General features: G+C 36.3%; 3 protein-coding genes across 4 annotated transcripts in view; 2 read left to right on the top strand and 1 right to left on the bottom strand.

Moving 5' to 3' along the window:
* Positions 1-3420: 3420 nt before the first annotated feature.
* Positions 3421-6126, top strand: LOC129564649 (actin, indirect flight muscle-like). The gene is made up of 3 exons (XM_055438789.1): positions 3421-3575; positions 4745-5685; positions 5837-6126. Exons 2-3 carry the CDS (start codon positions 4761-4763, stop codon positions 6040-6042), a joined length of 1131 nt encoding a protein of 376 aa, XP_055294764.1. The 5' UTR covers positions 3421-3575; positions 4745-4760; the 3' UTR covers positions 6043-6126.
* Positions 6127-8721: 2595 nt separating this feature from the next.
* Positions 8722-17864, top strand: LOC129572682 (sorting nexin-13). 2 transcript variants are annotated; one of them, XM_055452703.1, is made up of 16 exons: positions 8722-9903; positions 10124-10251; positions 11174-11317; positions 11453-12172; positions 12275-12447; positions 12538-12648; positions 12787-13036; positions 13107-13222; positions 13302-14228; positions 14330-14545; positions 15392-15464; positions 15568-15644; positions 15726-15837; positions 15954-16053; positions 16163-16275; positions 16436-17864. In XM_055452703.1, exons 1-16 carry the CDS (start codon positions 9791-9793, stop codon positions 16600-16602), a joined length of 3540 nt encoding a protein of 1179 aa, XP_055308678.1. In that variant the 5' UTR covers positions 8722-9790; the 3' UTR covers positions 16603-17864. The 2 variants fall into 2 exon arrangements, with proteins under 2 accessions (XP_055308678.1, XP_055308670.1); XM_055452695.1 differs by having other exon boundaries at positions 8734-9903; positions 10937-11317.
* Positions 17865-20856: 2992 nt separating this feature from the next.
* Positions 20857-25793, bottom strand: part of LOC129580552 (zinc finger protein rotund-like) — a 30718-nt gene continuing 25781 nt past the window's right edge. Inside the window, exon 2 of the mRNA XM_055471077.1 lies at positions 20857-24036. Coding sequence (XP_055327052.1) covers positions 22786-24036 — 1251 coding nt within the window. The 3' untranslated portion in view covers positions 20857-22785. The remainder of the gene's footprint in view (positions 24037-25793) is intronic.

The raw sequence follows: 25793 nt of genomic DNA on the forward strand, positions 1-25793 counted from the left end.
TGTTTTTTTTATTCCATTTTTTATTTCGCCATGTGAATTTGTGCGTGAGTGTGTGTCGATAAGTTCCTATACAAATTCCGTAGTGTGATGAATTGAAATATTTATTATTGTACATACAAAAAAGCTCTAAAAATCGAATGGAAAGAAAAAAAACTGCCATTTTCTCCGAAAAAGGAAAACATTTTGATTTTTACACATACGAAACACCCTTCATCAGTTGAACGTATACATTATCGCATTTTACGATCCCGGTCGTCGTCGTCGTCGTCGTCATGTTTTTCGTCGTCGACTTCGTCGTCTTCGTTGTCTTTTCATGCATCATCATACCACGTACAATCGTGGCCCTTCATCAATTCAAAATAAGATTGCTCTTGAATATATGAATTACATGCATTGCTGAGGTGCAAACTTCTACCTTTCACATCTCTTTTTATCCTCTTAAAGGAGGGGAGTTAAAGAGGGAGAAACAGAAGCAAAAAAAAAACAATAAACGGAACGACAGTACCTTGATGTGAGTATCGTTGCCTACAAATCTCACGTTGGCTATAATGCAAAAGCTTCAGTAAGACCCTTGTATATTTCACCAAGAGACAATTCTGTCTCAAGTAACATGCAACTGCTAACATTTTCCCAGAGACAAGAGCAGAAGAAGGAGGAAAAAAGAGAAAACAAACACACAATAAGTTTCCAACCGAAGTGCAAACAAAGCGAGCGCTTCGTTGCCGTTCTGATTGTTTCCAGGTATTTCGATTTCAAAGTCAACGTAATTCGATATGCTTCACGTGTGCACCTATCAAAATGAATGTTCACATTCTGCAACGAATGTCAGCCAACTCATCTGTTTTTCTTCTTTTTCTCTTTGCGCGTCGTTGCTCTTCATACAATTTATAAGTAATAATGTGGAGCATGGCAAAACTTTCTGGAAAAAATGATAAAATGGAAAAACTTCTTCTTCAAACAAGAAAACCAAACAGAAAAAAAAGGAATGTCATGACTTTGCGTCATAGTTTTGTTTGCCTTGGGAATTTAAAATCGAAAAGTTTAGCTGGAGTGCAGTTTATTCGGTGGCTTTTTTGGTTGCAGTTTACCGTATCTACCCAAAATAAGTCTCGTTGCATTGCTGAAACTTTCTCTACTTTGTACGCTCAAGGCGAGAGCCACCAGGTTAAGTAGTGAATGGATTAAAAACAGTTTAAATATTGGAATGGTTTTCCCATGGATGTTGCAATCAAACCACTTGAGAGTAGAAAATGTGCTTTTCAACCGAATCAACTGCGGTAATTGTTGCGTTATCGTTCAATAGCTTCAATTGTTTAGGAAGAGGGGAGGAGGTTCCGCCAATTCTCTGAAGCATTGCTCTAAAATCAACTTCACTTGAACTCGTTGAAGTGTCGATAAATCTGTTCGTTCATTTAATCACCTCTAATTGATCAGACAACAGCAGAAAAACCGCAAGAGTATTCTGCTGCAACTGACGCACCCGAAGCAGACACCCACCGTTATGAAATATAAAGCGTCGATGGAACACTCCATCGATTTGTGCCCCGGTAACAGCACGAAGCGGTTTCCTTTTTATGTTCGCCTAAGTGAAAACTATTTCGCCCGGAACGGAAGGAACGTGCTGTATTTATTTCATTCAATTGTTGTGCATGTCTTACATTTTAACTCAATGTTGAAGTTGTTAAATCGCTTGTTATCGCATCGAACGTGTGTGTGCGCATCCGAGATGTGTATCCAAAAGATAGGTGAATATATCGAGCGTTACCAACGGTAAAAACGGTAACATACATTACACGGCGTGTTTGAGATTTTTCGTCTTTTTTCTCGCTGTTTATCATTTCGATCGATGCGGAATCCGCCCTTGACAACAGATCGCGGCAACTCATCACAACGTTTTATTTATTGAACATTTTCTCTCCCCGAGTGTGTGTGTGTGTGTGTAGCCTATTGTGTGAAAAGAAGTTGCTGGCACATTTTTATTGATTAGAATGATTTAACTAAGTGATGCGAGCTGTTTATCGATGAATCTCAGCAGGAGCAACACTGAGTAGTGCTTTTATATCCGTACAATTTTATTCACCATGAATTATTGCCATTGATTCATTTTCATTTAGATGCAGCCAGACAACAAGAACGCTTAAAGAATAATGGCACGTCACAATAGTTGTCGATAAAGTTAATACGATAAGAGCATATTGAGTATAGAATTTCCGCTGAACGATGAAAATAGCGATGACTTTGAATGGGATGTGACACAATACACGAAGTATTTTGCATGGTGGTGATGATGATAATAGGAAGATGTTATGTCGCTATTAAAGTAAATTTTCACATTTTCTTAAAAGACTTGAGAGACGAGATTTTGCACAAATAAATAGACAATATCGATTCAACAAAAGCGTATTGAATATTAATTCATAATGTTTCTCTTGGCATCTATCCGATTGTCACGCATGAAGACTTTCTGTTGACGAGTAAAATTCAATGGAACAAAAGCTTATGACAACACAGCAGTGATGGTTGGCAACCGAACGAGAAAAAAGAGTGGAAAACCAGGTGAGAGAGAAAAAATGGAGCTGAACGGATTCAATTGTACGGAATTTCATGATGTACGCCTGCAGTGTTAACAGTGAGACAGAAGCAACCTGTTCGAAGCACTTGTTGAATGTTGAGTGTATGATATGCTGTGAACGCCATAAGAAAAACTAATGGCATACGAAAAACAAAAGCGGCGCTACCTTCAAATCTCATTTGTTGCGGCTTGGAATCGATTTCATTTGTCTTGACACAATCGAATTTTCGCTCGATAACAAGAGGCAAAATCGGATTTTGTGTATATCGAAAGGCAATATCGATACTTGGGTTCGGTGTCGTCGTCTATAAATAACGATATCGGGAATTGGGATACAGTGCTGGCAACGAGGTGGGGGTAGAGAATTGAAATAAAAAGAACATTAAATGTCGACACATTTCTCTTGTTTTGTAAAGTGAAATTCGCATTGAATAGGCCACCCGATTGCGATTCGCAGTATTTTTTATCCGCCTGTGGTTGCGCTTATTTGTTTTTTTTTTCTCTTCTTTTGCTTGCTCGTTTCAAATGCGTTTCTATTATTGGCCACTGGCATTGTACATCAGACGTATAACGACATGTTAATAAATATCGATTCGCGACAATAAAATAACCGAATCGACGGGAATGCGATGTTCGTTGTATCGTCGCACTCAAAATGTGCAATGCCGATCCGTTTGTTTGCTTTTTTTCGTCTTTTATGCAAACGCTTACTTATTCGATCCTTCTATGGACTGTGTGCATCGCTTACAACGTAATCGGCCCCATGAGTTTTGCCGTGATTTATTACAAGACACGATTCTACAAATAGCCCAAACGACATTGCATTCAAAATCGAATGGCCGATTAACATACCGACCAGCAGAACTATAAATTGACGACGACATTTGTTATCAGTTTCATTTATTCGGTCAATTGTCGTCCGCATCACAGTGTTCGACTGGTCAAAATCGAGTTTTAAATTCAATTTTTCTTTTTTGTTCATCTCGTTGTTGAGAAGTTTTCGGTAAAAAAAAAATCGATTGAATTATAGCAACGATACCCTTTTTGTGTTGAACAATTTTTTTCTTCTGAATTTTTTTTTTCAAGAGAAATTTGAATTCAGTTGAATCTTTGAAATTTTCGTGTTTTTTCTGCGATTCCGTGTAGTATTATTGTAGTTTTATATAACATCATTTTATGTGAAGTGATTTAAATCGTTTTGCCATTTTATGGATTCAGTAAAGTAATGAAATTGCGTCGCAAGTTTCATAAATTCTGTTTATCTTCTGAAAGTCTTCTTCAAGCCAACGAAACGCTTTACTTTATTTCTCACGCAAGTTATCGTTCAACTGAAGTGAGGAAAGTTTTTGAGGGAAACAGCTTTGGATCCTTGATTCAACAATCAATTGTCTGATCCATTTGGTTGGTTCAAGCAAAGACATGTGTGAAACGATTTGCCACATTTTGAACTTGACTCCTGTAAAATTGGTCATTTCAACATTCTGACCCACAATCGAAATGTATCCATAGTATGGATTCCATACCCAGAAAAAGTGATTTAATTTGAATTAAACTTTAGTTGTACGATTTCCGTTTCATAATTAAATGCACAAAAATCAAATAATTCAATGCAACTGCATTCGAGTGAATGTAAAATACGCAGCTGCTGCAACATGAACTTTAAATCAATGGCTTTACAAATAAATGCACAGAACACTTGAACAAAACTCAAACAGCTCACTGGAGCTATGTTCATTTGCACATTTCCATTCTCTTTGCTTACCTCGACACTTCATACAACGTCATCTTGACAATTGGCAAAAGTTTTTTTTTCTCGAGCAAAGCAGTATTTCTTACAGCGTAACTTTGTATGCGAGGGAAGGAGAGAAAGATAGGAAAAAAAGAGTAACTGCTGCAACAACTACGAAACTAATGAACGAATAACAACTAGAATGAAGCTCATATTTACGAGCAAACTTCTTTTACTGCATTCATATTTCGAGTGTAAAGTAGCTGAGTTAAAGAAAACATAAAACCGAATCGAAACGCAATAAAAAAAACAGCACGAAGAAATGCAAAAGTGAAACTTTGTCGCATTTTTGCCATTTAGAAAAATGCGATTCGGAAATGTTGTCGCATTAAGTGGTTTTTCCATTTAATTTTGTTTCATCGTTTTCTTTTTGTCGCCTGCAGATTTTAATACGTCAAGATGTGTGATGATGATGCCGGAGCTCTTGTCTTTGACAATGGAAGCGGTATGTGCAAGGCTGGATTCGCTGGTGATGATGCGCCACGTGCCGTGTTCCCATCGATTGTCGGTCGTCCACGTCATCAGGGTGTGATGGTTGGTATGGGTCAAAAGGATTGCTATGTCGGCGATGAGGCTCAAAGCAAACGTGGTATTCTAACACTTAAATACCCAATCGAACATGGTATCATCACCAATTGGGATGACATGGAAAAGATTTGGCATCATTCATTTTACAATGAATTGCGTGTGGCGCCCGAAGAGCATCCAATTTTGTTGACTGAGGCACCATTGAATCCAAAAGCTAACCGAGAGAAAATGACGCAAATTATGTTTGAAACGTTTGCCAGTCCAGCTGTCTATGTTGCCATCCAAGCTGTGTTGTCATTGTATGCTTCCGGTCGTACGACTGGTATCGTTTTGGATTCTGGTGATGGTGTCACTCACACCGTACCAATCTACGAAGGTTATGCATTGCCACATGCCATCCTCCGTTTGGATTTGGCCGGTCGCGATCTTACCGAATTTCTCATGAAAATCCTCACCGAACGTGGCTACTCATTCACCACCACGGCTGAACGTGAAATCGTTCGGGATGTCAAGGAGAAATTGTGCTACGTTGCATTGGAATACGAACAAGAAGTTGCAACAGCAGCCGCTTCATCGTCATCGGACAAGTCATATGAATTGCCAGATGGTCAAGTGATTACCATTGGTAACGAACGATTCCGGGGACCGGAAGCTCTCTTCCAACCAGCCTTCCTCGGTATGGAATCGTGTGGCATTCATGAGACTGTCTACAATTCAATCATGAAGTGTGACGTTGATATTCGTAAGGATTTGTATGCCAACACTGTACTTTCGGGCGGTTCAACTATGTTCCCAGGTAAGTTTCCCTATTCAATTTTGATGTTGTATTGAAAAGTTGGAAATTAGTTCAGAAAAGCAGTACAAAAAGACTAGAATGGATTTTGAAGAAGAAAAAAACGAATGGTAGATAAATACATCCACTCACCAATGGTTTCATTCTTCTTCAGGTATTGCTGATCGTATGCAAAAGGAAATCACTGCTTTGGCTCCGTCAACAATTAAAATCAAGATCATTGCTCCACCTGAGCGTAAATATTCGGTTTGGATCGGAGGTTCAATTTTGTCATCATTGTCTACCTTCCAAACAATGTGGATCTCGAAGCAAGAGTATGACGAAAGCGGCCCATCAATTGTTCACCGAAAATGCTTCTAATTTAAACACTTGTCTTTCTCTCTCTCTTTCTCTTTTTTATATTTGTTGAGTATTAAAAGCAAGAATTTGAAAATCAATCCACAACGACTATTGACTTTTTATTTCACTCCTGTCTGTTGTGACTTTCGATGACTTCACACTTTTTGATGGAAAATAATTGTTTGTTGAGTTCATTTTATTTTGAAAGTTATCTCAAACCTTGACCTCATCAATCACAGTGGTTTCTGTGATTGCTTCCATTCAGATCAAAGCAACTTTGTTGAAAGTCGTTAAAAGTTAAACAGTTTGACTGCAAAACCAATTCAACATTTCAACAATTTAAGCAGAACAACGAAAAAAATCCTGAAGGGTCAGAGAATACAATGTGAATGCAATCAACTAATTTCGTCGGTTCATGGATGGACGCGTGATGAGCGATTGGAAAATCAATACTTCAGAATGTGAACAATTTCATTTAGTCCTTGTTATCAATCGGAATACGAAGCGCGTTCGCTTTTTTCAGTAGATGGTTTCTTGTGATGCTTGAATCAGCGCCAAACTTCTTGATTTACTTTTTATTTCAGTCTTTTAGCACATTTTTTTCCTCTTTTTTTGCCACCATTATACGGACGGAGATAACAACAAGTGGCAGAGCAAAAAAGCGGTGCAAAATACCCAAGAAGTAAACAACTTTGCTCGCCACTGATTCATTCTCGCTGGTTAGCACTGCGTTATTCAAGAAATAGTTTTTCCTAGCTTGTCATTATGAAAATACAAAGCATTCGGAATGGAATGTTGGGCAAAAAAAGTTTGAAAAGAAAATGGATTTTGTTTCAAAGACAAAAAAATGAGGGAGCAATGCAACAAAATGACAATGTTTTTGTAGCTTTGGCAATCATTTGGAAAAGTTTTATTTTTTATGATTATTTCCAACTCGCAAATGCTAACACTTCGAATGAACTGGGATGACAATGCAAATGTGCCAATGCCAATTCAACAGTTGCCGCAACGAACAAAAGAAACGGATAAAAAAACACATTTTCGATTTTTTGTGCGCAAAACTTTCGGAGTTGGATTTTCGCAATTTATTAATAATTGGTGCTTTCTATGAATTGCGGTGGGAAATAAACAGTTACAATCAACGAGAAATAGTGTACAATAGAACATTGATTTTCAACGGTATCATTGTAATATTTATTCAATATTGACAATATTAGTCATAGAACAATGCAACAAATATTACAATGATACCGTTGAAAATCGATGTTCTATCCACCACAACACCACCATATCATTCACACCCTTGACATTTATTGGCAGAACAGTCAACTAATTTATTGAACTGAGTTGGGGATTTTAATGTGTTTAAAATGGTGGTAAATATTGAAGCTGATATGGGAAATGAGATTCGGTAGAAAATTGCACAGTAAACAATACACACACTCACATGCATTGTATACGGTATGCTATAAAATCTGCTCATAAAACCGTTCGTCCACATCCATAGGAAAATTATCAACAACTCAAACAGATTATATGCAACTGGCATTTGTTTACTTTCGATTTAAAATTCACTATTGATTTACGTGTCATTATGAGAGCTGGTTGAACTAGCCTGGTTCAAATGCGTATTTTCAAGAGAAAAACAAATTCAAACTGGGAAATGTTTTCATTTCAAAATGTATTCATTTTGCATTGGATATGTGATTACCTACCAAACACATTTTGTGTGACATTGAGCAAAAAAATCGATAACGGCTTTGCATATTTTGCATCCGTGAATAAGTGAGGAGTTTAAATGTTTGCTTCCAGTGATTTTTAAGCCATTTTAATTCGCGATTTGTTCACTTCCGCTCATTATGTGTGTGTGTGTGCTCAGTTGCAACGAACAACGGACATTGAATTTTAAATTAAATTTCTGCTGACGGCAAAAAAAAGAAGTTAAGCAAACATTTCGCATTGTTTATATTTCTCTTATCAGATGTGGCCCATGGAAAGCGTCCATGGTGCCGGCCAATCGTGTTTTTTTGTCTGCAGTATTTCAGGTCGACCTTTTCAACGGTCCATTCAATGCACATGTATTATATTACGTGTTGCAATTATGGACAATTATAGAAATTCTATGAAACGAGTATTATGTTCAGTGACCGAAATTTAATATGTATTGAAATCATTTATTATTTATAATTGATTAAAATTAGTAACTACAACGATATATGTGATAAAATTTATCGAAGGCTATCAATGTAAAAATGTGATTCAAAACTAGGCTATTTATAGAGGGAAATATCGTTTTTCACATTGAGGCATCACAATATATTTACATAGATGATGATTTTATACAGAAGAAATTTGTTTTTAAAGAAGAAGAAAAAATTTCTATTTTTCCATTGTTAATTTTCTCTACTGAAAATCGATCCTTCTGTGTCAGTAAAAAACAACGTATGTGAATGAATTTTCATGGCAGTTCTTTCTTTTCTACACGGTAAAATGTTCCATTTTTAAATATTCACATCAAAATATCATATTTTCATCAAATCAATGAAAAATGAGCTATGGTTATTGAATCATCCGAAAGTTGAAACATTTTCAGTTATTTGCAACAAATGAAGCAGTTTCAATTCAAAAATTCCATTCACCAATTCCGCACGCCATCTGTATGATTCAAGTGAAATGACATGGCTCAGGCTCAGCTGTCATCGTCAAAACAACTGTCAACAGCGAATTGTTTTGTATGTGTTTTTTTTTCTTTTCTCTCTGTTTGAGGAGAAGAAAACGAGCGAATGTAGTGTGTAGCGTTAATTTGGTGTTGATTTTCATTTATTTTGATTTTGATAAGAGTATAAACCGTGCCAGGGGAATAATGAACAAAATTCAAGCTATTTAATAATAACGCCTATGGTGTTTGCCGAGAATTAACTGGATAAAATCACCTACATGGACTAATTAAATGTGTTTTAAGGGTATTTTTGAGTGGAAAATTCCAATCTGTGAGCGACGAAAAAAAAACAATCACCAACACAAAATCAATCAGTCGATTCAGTTATCGAATAATAACAGAAAATATCAACAAAGCATTTGTTCACTCGGTGTGTTTCATTCGGTTTGCAAAACAATCGTTCAATTGTCTGTGAGAGATGTGATAGAGAAAAAAAGGCAAATAATACGCACAGAAAATTTATTCGGATCTGAGTGACACGAGCACGCAAAATCGAAAGAGAAGGGAGCGAAAAGCAGGCAATTTTATCAAATGATGTGCAAAAAAGGCAAAACAGCTGCTACGCGTGATATTCCATCATGAAATTCGTGCTAATTAATGTGAATAGAATAGTTGTTAGCATTACGTGCAGTGGTCAGCCAGCGGCAGTGTGAGTGTGTCGTGTGCGATTTTATGCAATAAATGCTTACGACGGACGGGACGGTTTTTGTTTTTGTCTGTTTCGAAAGTGAACCCAACATAGTAACACACGATAAAAAGGAACGAAATATGTCAAAAACTAATAAAATTGCATTTTTACAGCAATAGAAATTGCTGCGCGAATTGATTTCTGCCTGGTCTCAAAACGGTTTAATAAAAAAAAAAAATCTTTCGGCTGTGCTTATTAAGCGAAAAATTGCATTACACATGGCAATGGTTGGAAGTGTTGTGTGCGAAGAAAAAGGATTCGACGGCAATAATTTGATAATTTCATTGCTCAGCAGTTGATAATTTTATTGTTTGTTGCGCTTGGCTCCGCGAAACTCATCACAGCCAAAAAAAATCGCGATAATGGAGTATAAATATTGGAGCTGGCTTTGCGTTTGCTTGTGCATTTTACTTAACATTTTCGGATTTTATTGGCTCTTCGTATTATTTATCTCAATGCTATGCTTTGCTCTCGGGTAAGTTCCAACTGTCGATTTTGGTTTTTGTTTAAGTAAACGAAACCACAAATAGAAAGAAAGAAAATTACATTGAGATTGTTTACGCAAACGATAAAATGATTTTGAATGGAATTTTGGTTTATAATTGGCTGTACTACTTCATGGTCAATAGAATTCGATTCGTTTTTATGATGATTTCTTAATGTCGATGAATTTTCCTCCCCATAAAATGCCATAGAACTGTGACGATTGTGTATTTACATCATACGGGCGAGAAACACATTCTAGAACATCGGAAATCACAAAATCTAGCATTCGATCAAGATGACCCGTTGCATGCGCTCAAGGCCCTTGGACTGAATCTAGGTAAAATCGATCACGTCTCAGTGATCAAACAACATGTTTTTAACGCCCGCATTTCAACTGCACTCATCACATTTACTGAAAAAACAGCAACAACCATCACATTATTTAAACAAACGTGCAAATGCTTACATTATTTTTTTTACGTAATAAATATGCTACTCAGTAAGTAGTAGTACTTACTCATGCACATGCTTAACATACTATGTGCCGCTTATTCGTTGCATGATAACATTCATAAAATTCATTCAGATTTTATTTTGTTTTTATCGTTCGCTCTTATTATCGCTTAATTACGCTGTTAATTTATCTGCACATGTTTTCTCCCTCGCACATTGCACCGTTCGTGACTCTTTATCGTATTTAAGTCGAAAGTTCAGTTGTTGTTGCCGTTGATTTTGGCTTCATTTTATCATTTCGGAACTTCCGTTGTAAATAAACGAACGTTTTTTTTTTATATTTATGATCTTATTTTGATGCCGCCTCACACACACAAACACTCTTCTAATTGCATGGCGTGATACCACCACTTTCGTTCTTTTCCTTAATTTGGTAATTGTTTAATCTTTTTCTTTTCCTTTTACTTAATTTTAAATTTATTTTTCTAATCTTGAATTTTATCGAGCTGGTGTTTGGTTTTGAACGGATGTTGGATGAAGCTAATGTGTTTTGACTTTTGCTATTTCAGATCATGATGTTAAACCGATCATTTTGCTATCTCCTGATGTACGCATTCAAACCGAGTCGAAAAAGCATAAAAACTCTCCGTTGCAATCGGATTCACGTAAAAAGAGCTTAATCGACTCAGGCATTGAACTATTGTTCAAAAAAAGTGCTAAAACTGTTAAAGATGGTGGTGTCATTGCGAATACATCACAAAAAACGATTTTACATCCATTATCAAGTGATTATAAATCTTCTGCAGAGACAACAACCGTTCCAGCTAATTATGTTGATAGGGAGGGATCGAGTCAACATGGTGCCAATGCCACAGACGAACATTATAAATGGAAACTTTTCGATTCGATTAAAATTCATACGGATAAACGACGTTCGGTTGATCCAACAGGTGACAATTTTTTCTTTCTGTTTAGCAGAAACATTCTGTTCATTCTGGCTGTTTTTGGTTCTGTTTTTTCGGTTTGTCGATAAAATCCAATTTGAATTTCAAATTAATTCGAAAAATGTTTTGTCTAATTTGCAGTTGACGTTCACGTAGGTGAAGAATGTGGTGCACCGCAAGTGATCGAAACGACTCCAATTTACAAATTGCACAATGATTCAGCGGTGCTAGATCAGCATGGTTCGCCAAAGAAGAAATTTCGTTCGATGCTCAGCGGCAATAAGCAAATCGATCAATTGCTTCACACCATTATAAATTACATACTGCGGGATTTCATCGATTCGTGGTTCTTCTCACTGAGTGACAACAAAGAGTTCAGCGAATTTCGAACACGAAACTGTATCGAAGAAAGTGTACAGAATGTTTGTACTCGGGTGAAAGGTGTTCAATGGATTCCATTGATTACAACCAAATTAGTCGATATTGTTGCAATGCACGCAAGACTCTATCGAAAAGCCAATACCACACTCAATTTGCAGCTAGATGAAACGAAATCGACATCATCTTCCGGCAGCAATCAAAGTTCATTCCAAACAAATAATTCATCACCACAGCGTCGACCCAGCAATGCCAAAAAAATGAACCGACATCGACGCAACAAAAGCGAAACTGATCTCAATTTAGGCAATCAACGCACGTTTGGCAATTCCAAATTCTACGATTCAGTGGATCAAGGGCGAAAAAAATCCAATAATGACAAATCACCAGTGGGTGATGCTGGCCAAGCCAAACTCATTACGGCTTTTTTTAATCAATGCGAACTATACAGGGAGGAATGTTTGGATGATGAAGCTCTGGAAGGTAGAGTCTTTTTTTCAGTGGATTTTTTTTTTTGAAGAGAATTTCATGGCCATGAACCATTTGGCTACTTGACGTTGAACCATTTCAATTCCTAATTTCCAGATTATTTGACGCGTTGCATGGAAACAGTGCTATATTTCACAATACCGGAAGAAGATTTTGCTTGTATTCCATTACGAATGTTCCTAAGTACGCTGTTGGCCAATGTTGTGTGCAAACCAGTCATTGACATGCTTTCAGAGCCCGATTTTATAAATTTACAAGTTGCCAAATCGGTAAGACAAACGTTGCGATAATTTCGTACGATTAAAAATGATACGATTTAGATATTGAATTGATGACATGTTTTATTCGATTCCTTTCAGTTGACAAAAGAACCACCGAGCAGTGAGATTTTCTTACGACTATTGCGCCAATGTGATGATGCAAGTGAATTAAGGGCCGTTCGTCAACTCATTACAAAAGAAATGGATGCGGTCAGTAGAAGTCTCTTTGAATGCTTTGAGTTTCACTCTTTGAGTGGAAGGAAAATTTCTCGCATAGGAAATTTTTCGAATTATTATTTTGATCTCAAATTCAATTTTTTTCTAATCCAAAATCGGTCCTCACTGTAGAAATACAAGGATCCAAATGCATCGGCCGAAATGAGCAGCTTAAAATATGCGCAGAAAATGATTGATTTGCGCTTGAGTTACATGCAAAACAATAGACGTGAAACGGATCGTGATTGCAATACAATGGCCAATTTACCAATAATCCCACTAGATGAGCTGTTGAACAAAGAACTGACGCTTTCATATTATTTGGACTATTTGAGTGTGTTGAACCTGCAGCGTTATGTGATATTTTATCTATCGGCAAAAGGTACCGGTTTTTGTTGTGTGTGTTTATGTCTTAAATTCAGAATTTAAATTCGGTTGATGAATGTTCACAGAATGGAAGGCAACAGTTGTCCGATATACGGTCGAGCTCCAGTCGAATAAATTGAAAGGAACACGCGATGATGTGATCAAATTGCTTCGCAACAAGGCCAGTAATATTCATAAGGAGGTAAAATTCAGCCATTCGAATTGAATACACACAGAGACACTTGAATTCATTAAAAACGATCATTTTCTCTATTGTACAGTACTTGGAGCAATCGTCGGCAAATGCGTTAAATATTGATTCTGGTCTCATTGAAACACTCAACATTCGCTTGAATGATGTGTCAATCAATCCGGATCCATTGTGGTTTGAATCGATCTGTAAATATGTCTATGAGAAAATTAAAAATGAGGATGTTTTCTTGTCGAATTTCTACATTTCTACACAATATCGAAAGTTGCTTTTGGAGTTGGAATTTTTAAGTAACTTTAATGTAGACGGTGAAATTGATTCGAACACCGCTACACAGTTGTTGATGAACGCACGGGATGAGTCGTCTGTGTCGGTTGTAAATTCCACTATGTTGAACCAGTGTGAAACGGGAAGCGATAGCAATTCCGGTGATTTGATGTTTGATGATGAGATCGACTTTATTGCGTTAGATGGAAATGGCAGCGATTTTTTGACAGTGAACACCGGACAAAAGGTGTCGCCAATACATCAAGTGACAAAAGCCAGTGAAGCCACGGAGAAAACTGGGGAAATGGCAAAAACTCCCGAATCAAATTTACTTGATATCATCGGAGCCGGCGTTAGTAAACATTATCGCTCGCACAGTGACTGCACCGGTCTTATCCAGAACATCGATGATATTCGAATCGAACCGCTGACCAAAGCATCCGGTTCGTCTCCAACCAATTCCAACGAATGGAACAAGAACAAAAGTGACAATGAAGAATCTCCCAAGCATGTCGTTGCCAAAGGTGACATCCATAATGAAAAAGTGACATTGATCTGTCCACAGCATCGACTCTCAGCCAAAATCCTTAATACGGCCATTAATTGTGAAGGACAATTTGCCGTTTATGCCATACAGGTGACGGTCATCGAAGATGATCAACAGAAAAGTTGGCATGTCTATCGACGGTACTCACGATTTTTGGATTTGAAAAAAGTGCTGGTGAAACGGGTGAGCATTTTCTCTTTTTTTTTTCATCAGAATTTAAATTATCGAAAAAATGTTTTAAAATGCTGAAAATGCATACCTAACCAAAAATGTCCAAATTCCAGTTTCCATCGATATCACAAATCCCATTCCCAGCGAAGAAGACATTCCAAAATACGCAGCGTTCGGTGCTGGAACATCGTATGACGTTGCTTAACGAGTTTCTGAAGACGATCAGTATGCGGGCCGATGATAACGATGAACTAAATACGATTTTACGCGATTTCCTTGAGCCAGACACAAACGATAAAAAGATCCATGGTGGCGCTGTCATTCGAACGGTAATTTAAATAGTGTATATACATTTTTATTCTCTTGATAAAATTCCCGAGAACAGTTCATTTGGCCATTGTGTGTGCATTTGTGCCGATAACGTTGTCCAAAGATTGGTTCGCTTTATCACTTGAGCCATTTTCGTCTGTTTCTAATTTGTAAGAAGAAAACCAAACGATTCGTTTTCATTTGAATATTTGCTTGGGTTAGTTTTATCATTTAAGTGCCGCGTTTACGATACACGCAATGCAAATGAAGAAAACCGAACAAACTTTGTCTATTAATTAGTATGCAAATTTATTGGTAATTCAACAACAGTTATCATATACGCTAGATCTGTATGTCGCATGATGTTTTTTTAGCTGCGTGATCGTGGCTAATCAAAAATTCATTTTTCTCTCTCTCTGCCTCTCTCATTCGTTTCTAAGAATCGAATGCCAAAAAGAATAGTAAAACAAAATAAAAAGCAAAAGCAAAACGAAAAGAAGAAGAAAACGAAACGAGAAAAGTGAGCGAGGTAGAGAGGAACACACAACACCAAATGATGAAGGTTTAAAATTCATACAAACATTCTATTATTATTTACGATGGATTTTTATTATCGGCCCGCCGTTTTCATTCGGAATAAAGAATGGCAAATAAGCAATATTTTGTGATTGATTAAAATGTGATATGAGTCACAGAAAATTGCACGAAACAGAATATATATGTACCGGTGCAAAAGATCGTTTATCGGTCGATTTGATGAAATAAAATGAACATTCTTCGCATAAATCATGTAAATGTGGTCGTTTTGGCCATTTGTTTCCAAATCAAATTAACTAATTCTTTTTTTTTCTATTTCAATTTTCCAGATTGAAACGATTGTAAATCCATTTAAATCGGGAATGCGTACCATTAAAAATATGCCGGACACACTGGTTGGAGGTAATTGATTGACCTCTGAAAACATTTAGTTTACAGGTTTTTCTTTCTCCATCGCGGCTTCTATTTTCAATCGTACTATTTTTATACCATTCGATTTGGATAGGCATGGCACGTATACTGTTGGGTAAAGGACCCACCAAAGAGACAGCTTTCTTAGATGTTACACCAATCCATCTGGAGGTTTGCCACTGAGCTACTTTATTTATGTGCATATATTTAATTTCCACTTAAATTTGGGTCAAATTTCTTGGAATTTTCTAGCATTCATCGGAATACCCGGCGTTGACATCAGCTTTAAATTTACTCGACGAAGTGTTTGATTTACAAGCACGATCGCAATGGCTTCGTCGTGGCTTAATTAATCGACTTTTGGGTTAGTTTCCTAGTATTTTTGTAGAACTTTTTTTTGCATTCATTCGTGACGGTTAGATCTGTTAGTGTTATACGATCGGGCATTTGCATTTAAATAAAATATGATTTAATTGACAGGTGCTCCATGGGTTAGTCAAGCGGCAAACAAACGAATCACACAAGCAACTAAAGCGGCCATTGAATTGGAGAAAATCGAGAATGTGCTGAGCATCATATTGTAAGCGATTTTGCGTTCTTTTTCGCATTCGTGCTTTCGGTTCATTATTCGATCAGTTTGCTTATTATGACTTTTTTTCTTGTTTTTGTTGTTGTTGTTGCTGTTGCAGAAACACGATTTGGCCGGATGGCAAGCGATCAAATCAGACGGTTTCACGCGACGAAAACACCAAATTGAGGACACGAATGGCCGCGAAAGTGGCACTCTTCACTCTATTAGCAGGTAATGAGCATGTTGATAAAACTGATCAAAACACTATTGCCACGATTTTTGTTTGTCTCATTTTCTAATGTGCCATTTTTTTTCTTCTCATTTTTGTTTTGATGTGCCTCCTCCTTCCATCATTTACCGATCAATTTCGACGAATGTTGGAAAAATGAAGATGATTTAAAACACGTCGTCGGATCAGAGACAACGAGATATGGTTTGTTAAACTCTTTCTCCATGTGGCAGCATAAAACTCTTAATAAACGGCTGGTGCTCGTGCTGTTTAATGAACTTTTAACAACGCTTTATCAAACCGACGATTTAACCAAACATGTGAAATAAAGCAACCGATACGATTCCTGGATGTATTGAAATCAGCGTCGTGGAAACAAATGAGAGGATAATTTACAACCAATTTGACAAACTGAACGCTCTGAGATTATCTCTTTGAAATAGTACAATTACATATGAGATGCGCATACAATGTTACCATTTAAACCAATTTCTGTTGTTTCTCTGTGAAAAGGGTAATAATTTTTGTCACTACAGTTTTTTCTCTCTCCCTCTCTCTCTCCTGGGTCTAGTTAATTTGATTTGGTTTAATGACGATAATGTGCTCTGGTTCTGATTTCATTTTCTGGTACAAAAATTAATAGCAACTTAAGAGAACACTGAACTGTGAATGTCATGGAAAAATTGCCGCTATTTTTTTGTTGTTCTATTTTTAAATAAATTCTTTTTGAATGGACGAAAATTCCAAATTACAACGAGAATACGAGAAAAGCATCGATCGTTTCGTGTGGAATGAAGTAAATTGTTAAATTGTCTATAATTTGAGTTCCATTTTTTGTTTGAAATTATCACTGAACTACCTGATCGATTTGTATAATGTAGATAAAGCACCCTGAAATTTGGTTCAACTCAATAATGACTCATCGACAAACAAATAGCAAATTAATATTAATAATAACGATGAATTCAATGTGACCAAATGTGTTGTATCAGAAGGATATATCATTTTTTATTTATTACCACATCCCAACAATTTATTATAAACAAGAAGATTATATGGTGTGTAAATATCAATGTATTTTACGTTTATTTTCTACATGGAAAATGGTGTTTCTGAGTTTACTATTTCAAATTAGGTTTTAGATGAAGTTTTAGTTCCAATTTCTTTTTATTGTGGCTGATTTTCACTTTAAACTGAAGAAAAAATATCCATTTGTTTGAAGATCTGAAAATCATGCAATCATTTTGTTAACTGAAAATTACCATTGTTATTTGTGATCTTGTTCTTAATGTGAGCTAAGACGGGACATCGATCCTGTTGCATACATTTTATGAATGAACAAAGTTTATTTTTTAAAATAATTTTTCGAGGCTAATTATCTATTACTGCAAATCCTATTTTTATTTTTGTTCACAATTGTGTTGACCATTCTTGTTTGTTTTTTGCCGAATAAATTCATTGCCATAGCTGTAACTTCACTTGAATAAGCAACAATTTTATAAATGTTCAATAACATATAGGAAGGATGATGGGTTTGAATTCTCATTCATGTTGTTGTGCAATAAAAAAATGAAATTTCATACAAAATGAAGATATCGACTTTTTCTGCGCTTTTTCTTGAAATGACTTCTTTTCCTCTTGCATTGAATTTTTTTTCGTCTTGAATTTTGATAACATTTCGAATACGGAACCCATTTTGATGTACTGTGAAGCTGAAAAAGTTGCCAGGCCTGCTTTGCTGCGTTATTATCGTTTGATTTTTTAACACTTTTCTCTTGAAAATTTTCGCAAATTGATTTCTACTTTAGAAAGCGATTTTTGGTTTCAATGATGCCAAATGATGGTTGTCCAGTGTCGACACAGTAGACTCCACATGTCACAACTACAGTTACACGACTCTTTTAATCAATGATTTATTAGGATTTCTTTATTATATGATATATGTATTTATATAAATGATACTGTATCTCAAAAAATAGTGTCACTTCATAATGCATATGGTATTGAATTGGCGCACCTAACTCGAAAATCCAGTTTGCTTTTTGAGATTATCATAAGTAGTTGGTTATATGCATTCGAAAAGCCAGTAAAAAGAAGATTGATCGAAATCTAGCGCTGGATTTATGTGCCGTTTAAATGCCGATAGATATCAACTAATGAAAATGAGCGACGTATGAAGAACGATAAGAGCCTCTTAAAAGTGTTGTTGAGCAACAAAAAAAAATTTGTCTGAAACATATATTTCATCAGTGAATTTTAACGAATTCTTTGGTTTCAATTCCAAGAAATCATGGACCTAGTCTTATCTCAAGCAATGTTAATGGAAGAGAGAGAATATTCATTAATAGAGATGAATATTCAAATCTTGGCACTGGTTTTGCGAATACCATCATTATAGTTGAAAATGAAGCGTTGACAATTTTTGGTCCACCCATAATATAGGTGGAGATACGACGCAAAACACAAAAGAAAGCCACACAAATTTCTAATTTACTATTCATTTATCGTTCGTCTTTCTTGCTGATTGCTTTTTGTTTCTGTTTGTTTGTTTTTTTTTCAACAGAAAAAAAGACAACTGGACTTCGTTTATTTGTTTTTATCATACCATCTTACCGTGTCTACGGTGAACGTGAGTGAAATAGTTCAACGACGCGCAACTTTAATTTAAATGTGACAAATAAATTTGAATTTTGTGTTTGGTGCGAGCAAGCGAGAGCGTTCGAATCGCATGTGGGTCTCCATCGTAAAATGTGTGAATGTTGTGATAGCGTATGGTGCGCCAGCATGCATACGAACTTTGTTGATCATGTGCCCACATTTTGAGTTGTGCGTGCTTGTCTCACTTACCTATATCCATGGTGAGGCGCGCTACGATCCAACGTATCCACACAGTTTAAGTAACAAGCAAAGTATTTTTTCTGACAGTGTCAGTATTTCAGGTGCAGACCAGCGAATGTAGAAATGATTTTTTGCCATTTAGTTATCGCGGAAAGAGAGAGGGAGAGAGAGAGAGAGAACAAGAGACTCTCTCACAACCGTTCACAATTCGCAAATTGGCGCATGAATGACATCATCACTTTATTTATACAAATGGTCGACTTATAGCAATACACGATCGGTTTCAGAGGCGGTTCGTCGCTCTCTTGCTTGGCTTTGTTTTTAGCTTAAGAGATCTCTTCTTCAAAACAGTTCGAACACAAAAAAGAAATTTACACAAATTACTGTTTTCTAAAAAAAAAAGATAAGGTAGCGGTCGTCCACACATCAGTTTGTTATCGGTTTCGTGTGACCAGCAGCTGAGAAGTAAATCATTTCCATGTTTGAATTATGGTCGACAGTTCCACGAATTAAAGGCTGTATTCAACTCTATGTTTGTTTTCATTTTGCGACCATATGCGGTGTATGTGTATTAGTCTCAGAACTCTTTCTAAGTATAGCTGTGAATCTTCTTTCAGAAATGATCGGCAAATTTGCGATTGAACTCTCAAGCGATCGTCAAATTTAGACACATGTGCCGTCGAATCTATTCGTATGAATGGTTTTCGCTGACGAATCTTTCGGAAGAGCGTGTGTACTTACATTTGCATGCTAAGCTGTCAAGCGAATAATTAGGTTCAATCACTTTTACGCGAATGAACATTTCGGTGAAAACACACATTCGTTTTGCGTCAATAAAACCAGCGGATTCAAACCACTATATCATTCAATCGAGATTGTCGCTGCATTGTCAATTGGTGACAAAAAAAATTAATTAATTTGGTTAGTTCATTCCATTTTTACACCAAAATCATTGGCCAAAATTGAATCATTTTCTCACACGTTCCAAATTTTGAACGGGGAATACTAACGGCGTCTCGACTTTCTATGTGATGATAATGTTGTTGTGTGTTTTTTTGCTTCAAGGAAATTAATAAAGTCAATTTATCTCTCAATCAACGGCCTCGTTTATTCTCCTCACCATTTTTCGATCGAATCGATTGTGAGAATGTGACTTTTGTCGCGGCGTCTGATTCTCTGTGTTTCTTTTCATTTGTCTAACATTCAGATTAACCAATCGAATTAAAAGCGGTGAATATGCATAATATTGCGACTGGCAGAGTGAAGATGAATGGTAAACGAACATAATCGGTGTGTGAAACATTAAAATATGAATCGAAATCAACACTCCATCGAATTTTCCAGCCATGCTTTTATCTCCGTTTTTAATTGCTTGTTTTGTTGAACTAGCTCAACAAAAAACAACAACGTCGACTGAGAAAGAAGAACAAAAAACGCTTTCGCATCTTATTATGCAAAGCATTTTCTCTTTGTTTATCGATCAAATACATCTAATACGTTGACCGTTAATCATCGATTCGAGATCGATATTATTCGGCATCCAACAGAGTGGGAGTGAAAATTACAAATTCATTTGCATTGACAGTGTTTTCCATGTTTGAAGCCAACATACTTTGACGTCTTTTACCTATAACAAACCAATTTGTTTTTATGTTCGGCTAACCAGCTGAAAAATCGCTGAAAAATCGAAAAACAGATGAGAATCGCCAAAAATGACTGAGACACAAAAAAAAACGCAGCTCAGCTAATATTTATGCAATAAATTTCCTTTATTTACGATAATAAATTGTTTTGTATTCTTTCTTCAATTATTCAATAATAAAGATTTTTTGTTTTTCTCTGTATGTGTATGTGTGTAATTTTTTGTTTTCCTCTTACACTCTCTTAAAACGTAATCACTATACTTTAGGCTATAAACTAATTTAGTAAATATTATTGTTGTTGCTGTTGTTGTTTGTTGCTGTTTCGTCTCTTGAAATATTGTTTATGCAGTTAAAGTTTTCTTACAAATTCATTATCAATTTACAAATTGATTTTACACATATTCCCTAGTCGACAATACATAGACTATATTGAATGGATCATGAAGTTGATTTCACCGCCCAGATCTCGATGAACTTGTGACATTGTGTATAATATGAAATAAAATAAGTATTGAAAATGTTGGTGGCTTTTCCCTTGTGTTTTTGAAAACTTTGCTTATTATTTTTCTTTGTGCCAACGCAACAAAAAACAACAACGAAAGAAATTTAAAAAAAAAAATCTGTCAATAAATTTCACAAGATCCGCTCTAGTCAAAATTAGAACTATTTACTTTTATTATTCGCTATTTATTTTACTCCTTTTATTCAGTTTTTGACATTATTTCAACTTAATTCAACGCATTTATGTTTCTCTTGCAAAAAAATGAAATATTTTTTCATATTTTCTTCTCATCTAAAGATTAAATGTGTGTTTTTCATCTCCATTTTTGTTTGCTCTATTTGAATTTCATAATTTTAATTAAAACTTATCAATGAATATTTGTTTGCCTTCAAATTACACGCAATGTTTGTAAATTAAGTAATTAAATGAATGTTTCACATGTTTGTCTTGTTTTATTTTCTTTACAATGTTTTTTGCATGAAAATTTCTTTTCATTCATTCGTTCGATCGGTCGGGAGCACGTTTCTATCATTGATAAATATATAAACTTTTTTCCGCTCCCGATTCGTTCGTTCATTTTTTTTTGCTGCCACCGAGACGTGCATTTCATAAACTTTACACTGCTTCGAGTCACAAAGAGTTGGTTTTTTTTTTCTCTCCATTTTTTCCATAGAAAAAGTGTTTCATTTAACTCGTTTTGAAATTCGAAACTGGCATTTTATTTCTTTTCAGCCATGTGCTGTTGTTCTTCTCCCTTCTTCGCTGTTACTTGTTTCAAATCTAAAGTGAAAATTGCTGATTTTCAAATGTGTTGCACTTCAAAGTCCATTCTAAGAATGAATTGCGGTCGCAAATCGACTGACTCCCTTCCTCATTTTCCCATTTCGGGTCAATCGTTCGATTTTAGTTTTGCTTGCAAAATAAATTCTAGGTGTCTATGTTCTACATGTCATACACTCGTTTAACTGGTTATGGTACAAATTGTATCTTGTTTCTTTGGCAAAAAAAAAACACAACAAGGACATTTCGTACCGGATTTTTGTTTGATGTTTTATATCGAAATCAATTCAATTGATGCGCATTAGATGGGAAATCGATTTGGTCCTGTTGTACAATTTTTGCTTTCAAGAGTACCATACGTCACATTTGTCTGTTTATCTCTTACGACTATTACAATTTCGTATTTGATTTCATTTTACTGAGTTCTAAATACAAATTTACATATTTTCCACGATTTCAATTCGTGTGTTTGTGGGTGTATTTGTGTGTGGGTGTGTGAGATCTCAACCTGTATCATACATATTACATATATATTATGTTATACGGTAATCAAATGTGGTTAATCGCATAAATTTTATGTACCACACAAAGTAGAAAAAAAATGCATTTTTATGTCTCTCATGTTAAATTAAGCAAGCGTTTTTTGGCTTGCAATGGCATTTTTCATTGCAGTTTTTCTTTGAAATAGCTAGTGTATTTGCTTGGTGTGAGGGAGGTTGGACAGCCGTGTAACGTAAATGCTTCACATTTTATTGTCCCTTGTCTTTGACACCAGCACCAACACCGATGCCGAGCAAATGTTCACCTGGGATCATGCCGCCGGGAGCGCCTGGTTGGTGTGCATAGTTACGAATGTTGTGCAACGATATCAAGTTGTTTGGGAATGAATTATTGACATTTTGCTGCAGATTTTTATTCGGAAAATCGTATAGATACGGCCGTTGTGCCATCACCGGATGATGACCCAGTGAATTCAAGTGCATCGTATTGATCGGTGTGAATGCCGATGCTGAGGTGGTTTTTGTGATTGAAGCGGCATCATAGCTGGGTGCAACGGACGATGCGGCCGCCACAGCAGCAGCCACATTTTGTGCAACCAAATGCTGTGCTAAATTGGTGGCATTTTGACGTGAAATCACCAAATCTTCGCCATTGTCATCGTTATTCGCATTTGATGTGCCGTTGGCACTCGATCCGTTCAACCTGTGATGATCGTTGATTAAGGCTCGGTGCTGATTTTGCAAATGATCACTGTTATTCTGTTGAATGGTGAAATCGTATTGATTTTGCTGTTGTTGCTGCTGCTGCTGTTGTTGCATTGCTTCGGCCAGATTGGCGGCCGAATCGGGGCTCACTTTTGGCCAGTACGGATGTTCTGCATTGATCGGACCATTTGTTGAGATATTCAAATTACGGTTCATTGCGGCCAAATTTAAACCGGATGGAATTGACGGCCGCTTATCAGGGCGTTCAGCATGCTTTTGCATATGTTTCGATAGATAGGTCTCTTGCGTATACGATTTTCCACAATACTGACAGATGTGCGTTTTTAGGTGCTTCGATTCCTTGTGCTTTGGTATGTGTTCGAGAAGTGCGGTCTCGTCGGTGAAGCATTTGTAGCATGAATTACATTTGAATGGTTTGTCAGTCTGATGGCAACGCGAATGCGATTGTAAATTTGACAATTGTGAGAATGCCTTCTGACAGCCCGGATGACGGCACTTGTACGGTTTATCACCGGTATGGGTGCGAATGTGTTGCTGCAAATGTGACAATTGTGTGAATTTCCGTTGGCAAATCTCGCAACGATATGGCTTAATCCCTAAATGGATGCGGGTATGTTGTGACAAATAGCTGGAATTGGCAAACGCTTTCGAACACTGTGTACATTTGTATGGTTTGGCCTCGCGCATCTGAAGCTGTGAGTTCAAATTATGTTCGCCGCCACCGTTGCCACCGCCGCCGCTGTTGCCGCCATTGCCCTTTGAATTATTGAATAACTGTAAATTGAACGGAAAAAAAAGAGAGAGAGGGAGAAAATTTATAAAATGTTTTAATTGAATTCATTACTAATTAAAATTGATTCTGTGTATAATTTATTGGTTGTATTCGTTTTATTAGTTGACCAGGCTAAAAATAATATCATCGACCGTCCCACCGAGAGAGAAAGAAAAAAAAAACCATATTCGAATCAAATACCGCATACAATTTATTATTCAAAAACACATATTTAGCATTTTCGTCCCATTCCACGTCGCTGGAGCCGCCGTCGCACGAATCAAAAACACAAAATAAAATATGAAATTGTGGAGAGCAAGAAAAAAGCGAGCGAGAGCGAGAGACAGAGACAGAGAGAGAGAACGAATGGAATAAAAAAAACATGGCCAAAACAAGAACTACTCGTTACGAGTATCAATGATTTGCATTTGCTTAATCAAAATATTTGTTTCATTTGCATTTCATGTTTTTATGCGCGTTTCGCCAAAAATAAAATCATATTCCCATCGAATCGATACGAAACGCGATCCAAAATATTATTATTATACTCATTTTTTTCTCTCTTTTCGTTTATTTTTTTTTTTCAAATGTTGGTTTAACGTATTTATCAATGCTTCGTGGTTTATGTTACGCGAACAGTTTTTGTCTCACTCGCAAAGTTTTTGTGCTGCATCAAAAGTTTTATTGTCCATGTTGATGAGAGATTAAAAACACATAAATATTTGTGAACCCATAAAAAAAGGCAACCATTTTTTTCTGTTGTGTTCATGATCCGAATAAACGGCGAAAAGAGTGATAAATTCGCGGATTTTATCAAAGAAGCAGCTTGTCGCAGATTTCTGATTTCGGTTGTAAAACTGTACAAGTAATAATTGCCATAAGACAGATTAGCGGCATTTTCGTTCGAATGAAAAATGCTGTTGAGATGCTAGAGTCGCGTTGCCACAGTTGAAATGTGGTGCTTTCAGAATGGAACTATTATTTTCGATTGAGCCCATTTCCGCTAGATTGTGTATTAAAATCATCGATTCTTATCATAAAATTTTGATATCATATCGGTAACTTCGATCACGTTATCGTCACTGATGATAGTTACTTCTTTCCAATTTTATTTCATTTCTATACGCTATATTTCCGCGTCATAACTCACGTTCCATCTACTCAATCGTTCGTGTGCTTACACACGAGCAAAGAAATTCCAAATAAAAAACTCAATTGCATGTTCAGACCAAACAAAAATGTCTGATATTTGACTAAGAAATCACACTCTAATTGAATATTTGACCGTTTCCATTCAACGAATACACTCATGCAATCGTCATTTAAGTAATAACCGATCGAATATATGCACATAAAAAAGTGACGGAATAAAAAAAGAGGCAATAAAAAAGCGCGTGAGAACCGTGTACACACTGAAAAATTGAGAATAATAAGCAATAATTGGTTGAACAAACAGACTCGACAGTTCAAAAATGCTCATTTAAAAGAAAAATACAAGCGCATAAGAAGATGGAATTAAAAGCCACGCATATTCGATGGCTGTCTGAACGAACAAAACAAATCGGTTTGTCGTCGTATCTCGCGCTATCCCATTATTTGTGTTCGAGTCATACGGCAGCAAATGAATCATCGTGCGTTGTGTGCTCCGTTGTTCAAGTACGTAATGTTGAATAAAATCAATTTTTTCGGCCAAAAACGAAAAGTCCGAAACGAAAGGTAAACATTTCAAATGAAATATCTTAAAATCGTGTTCTCTGTG

The sequence above is a fragment of the Sitodiplosis mosellana genome, unplaced genomic scaffold (genome assembly GCF_009176505.1).
Source record: "Sitodiplosis mosellana isolate CC-2019 unplaced genomic scaffold, AAFC_SMos_1.0 Smas_scaffold_1, whole genome shotgun sequence".
Taxonomy (NCBI): Eukaryota; Metazoa; Arthropoda; class Insecta; order Diptera; family Cecidomyiidae; genus Sitodiplosis; species Sitodiplosis mosellana.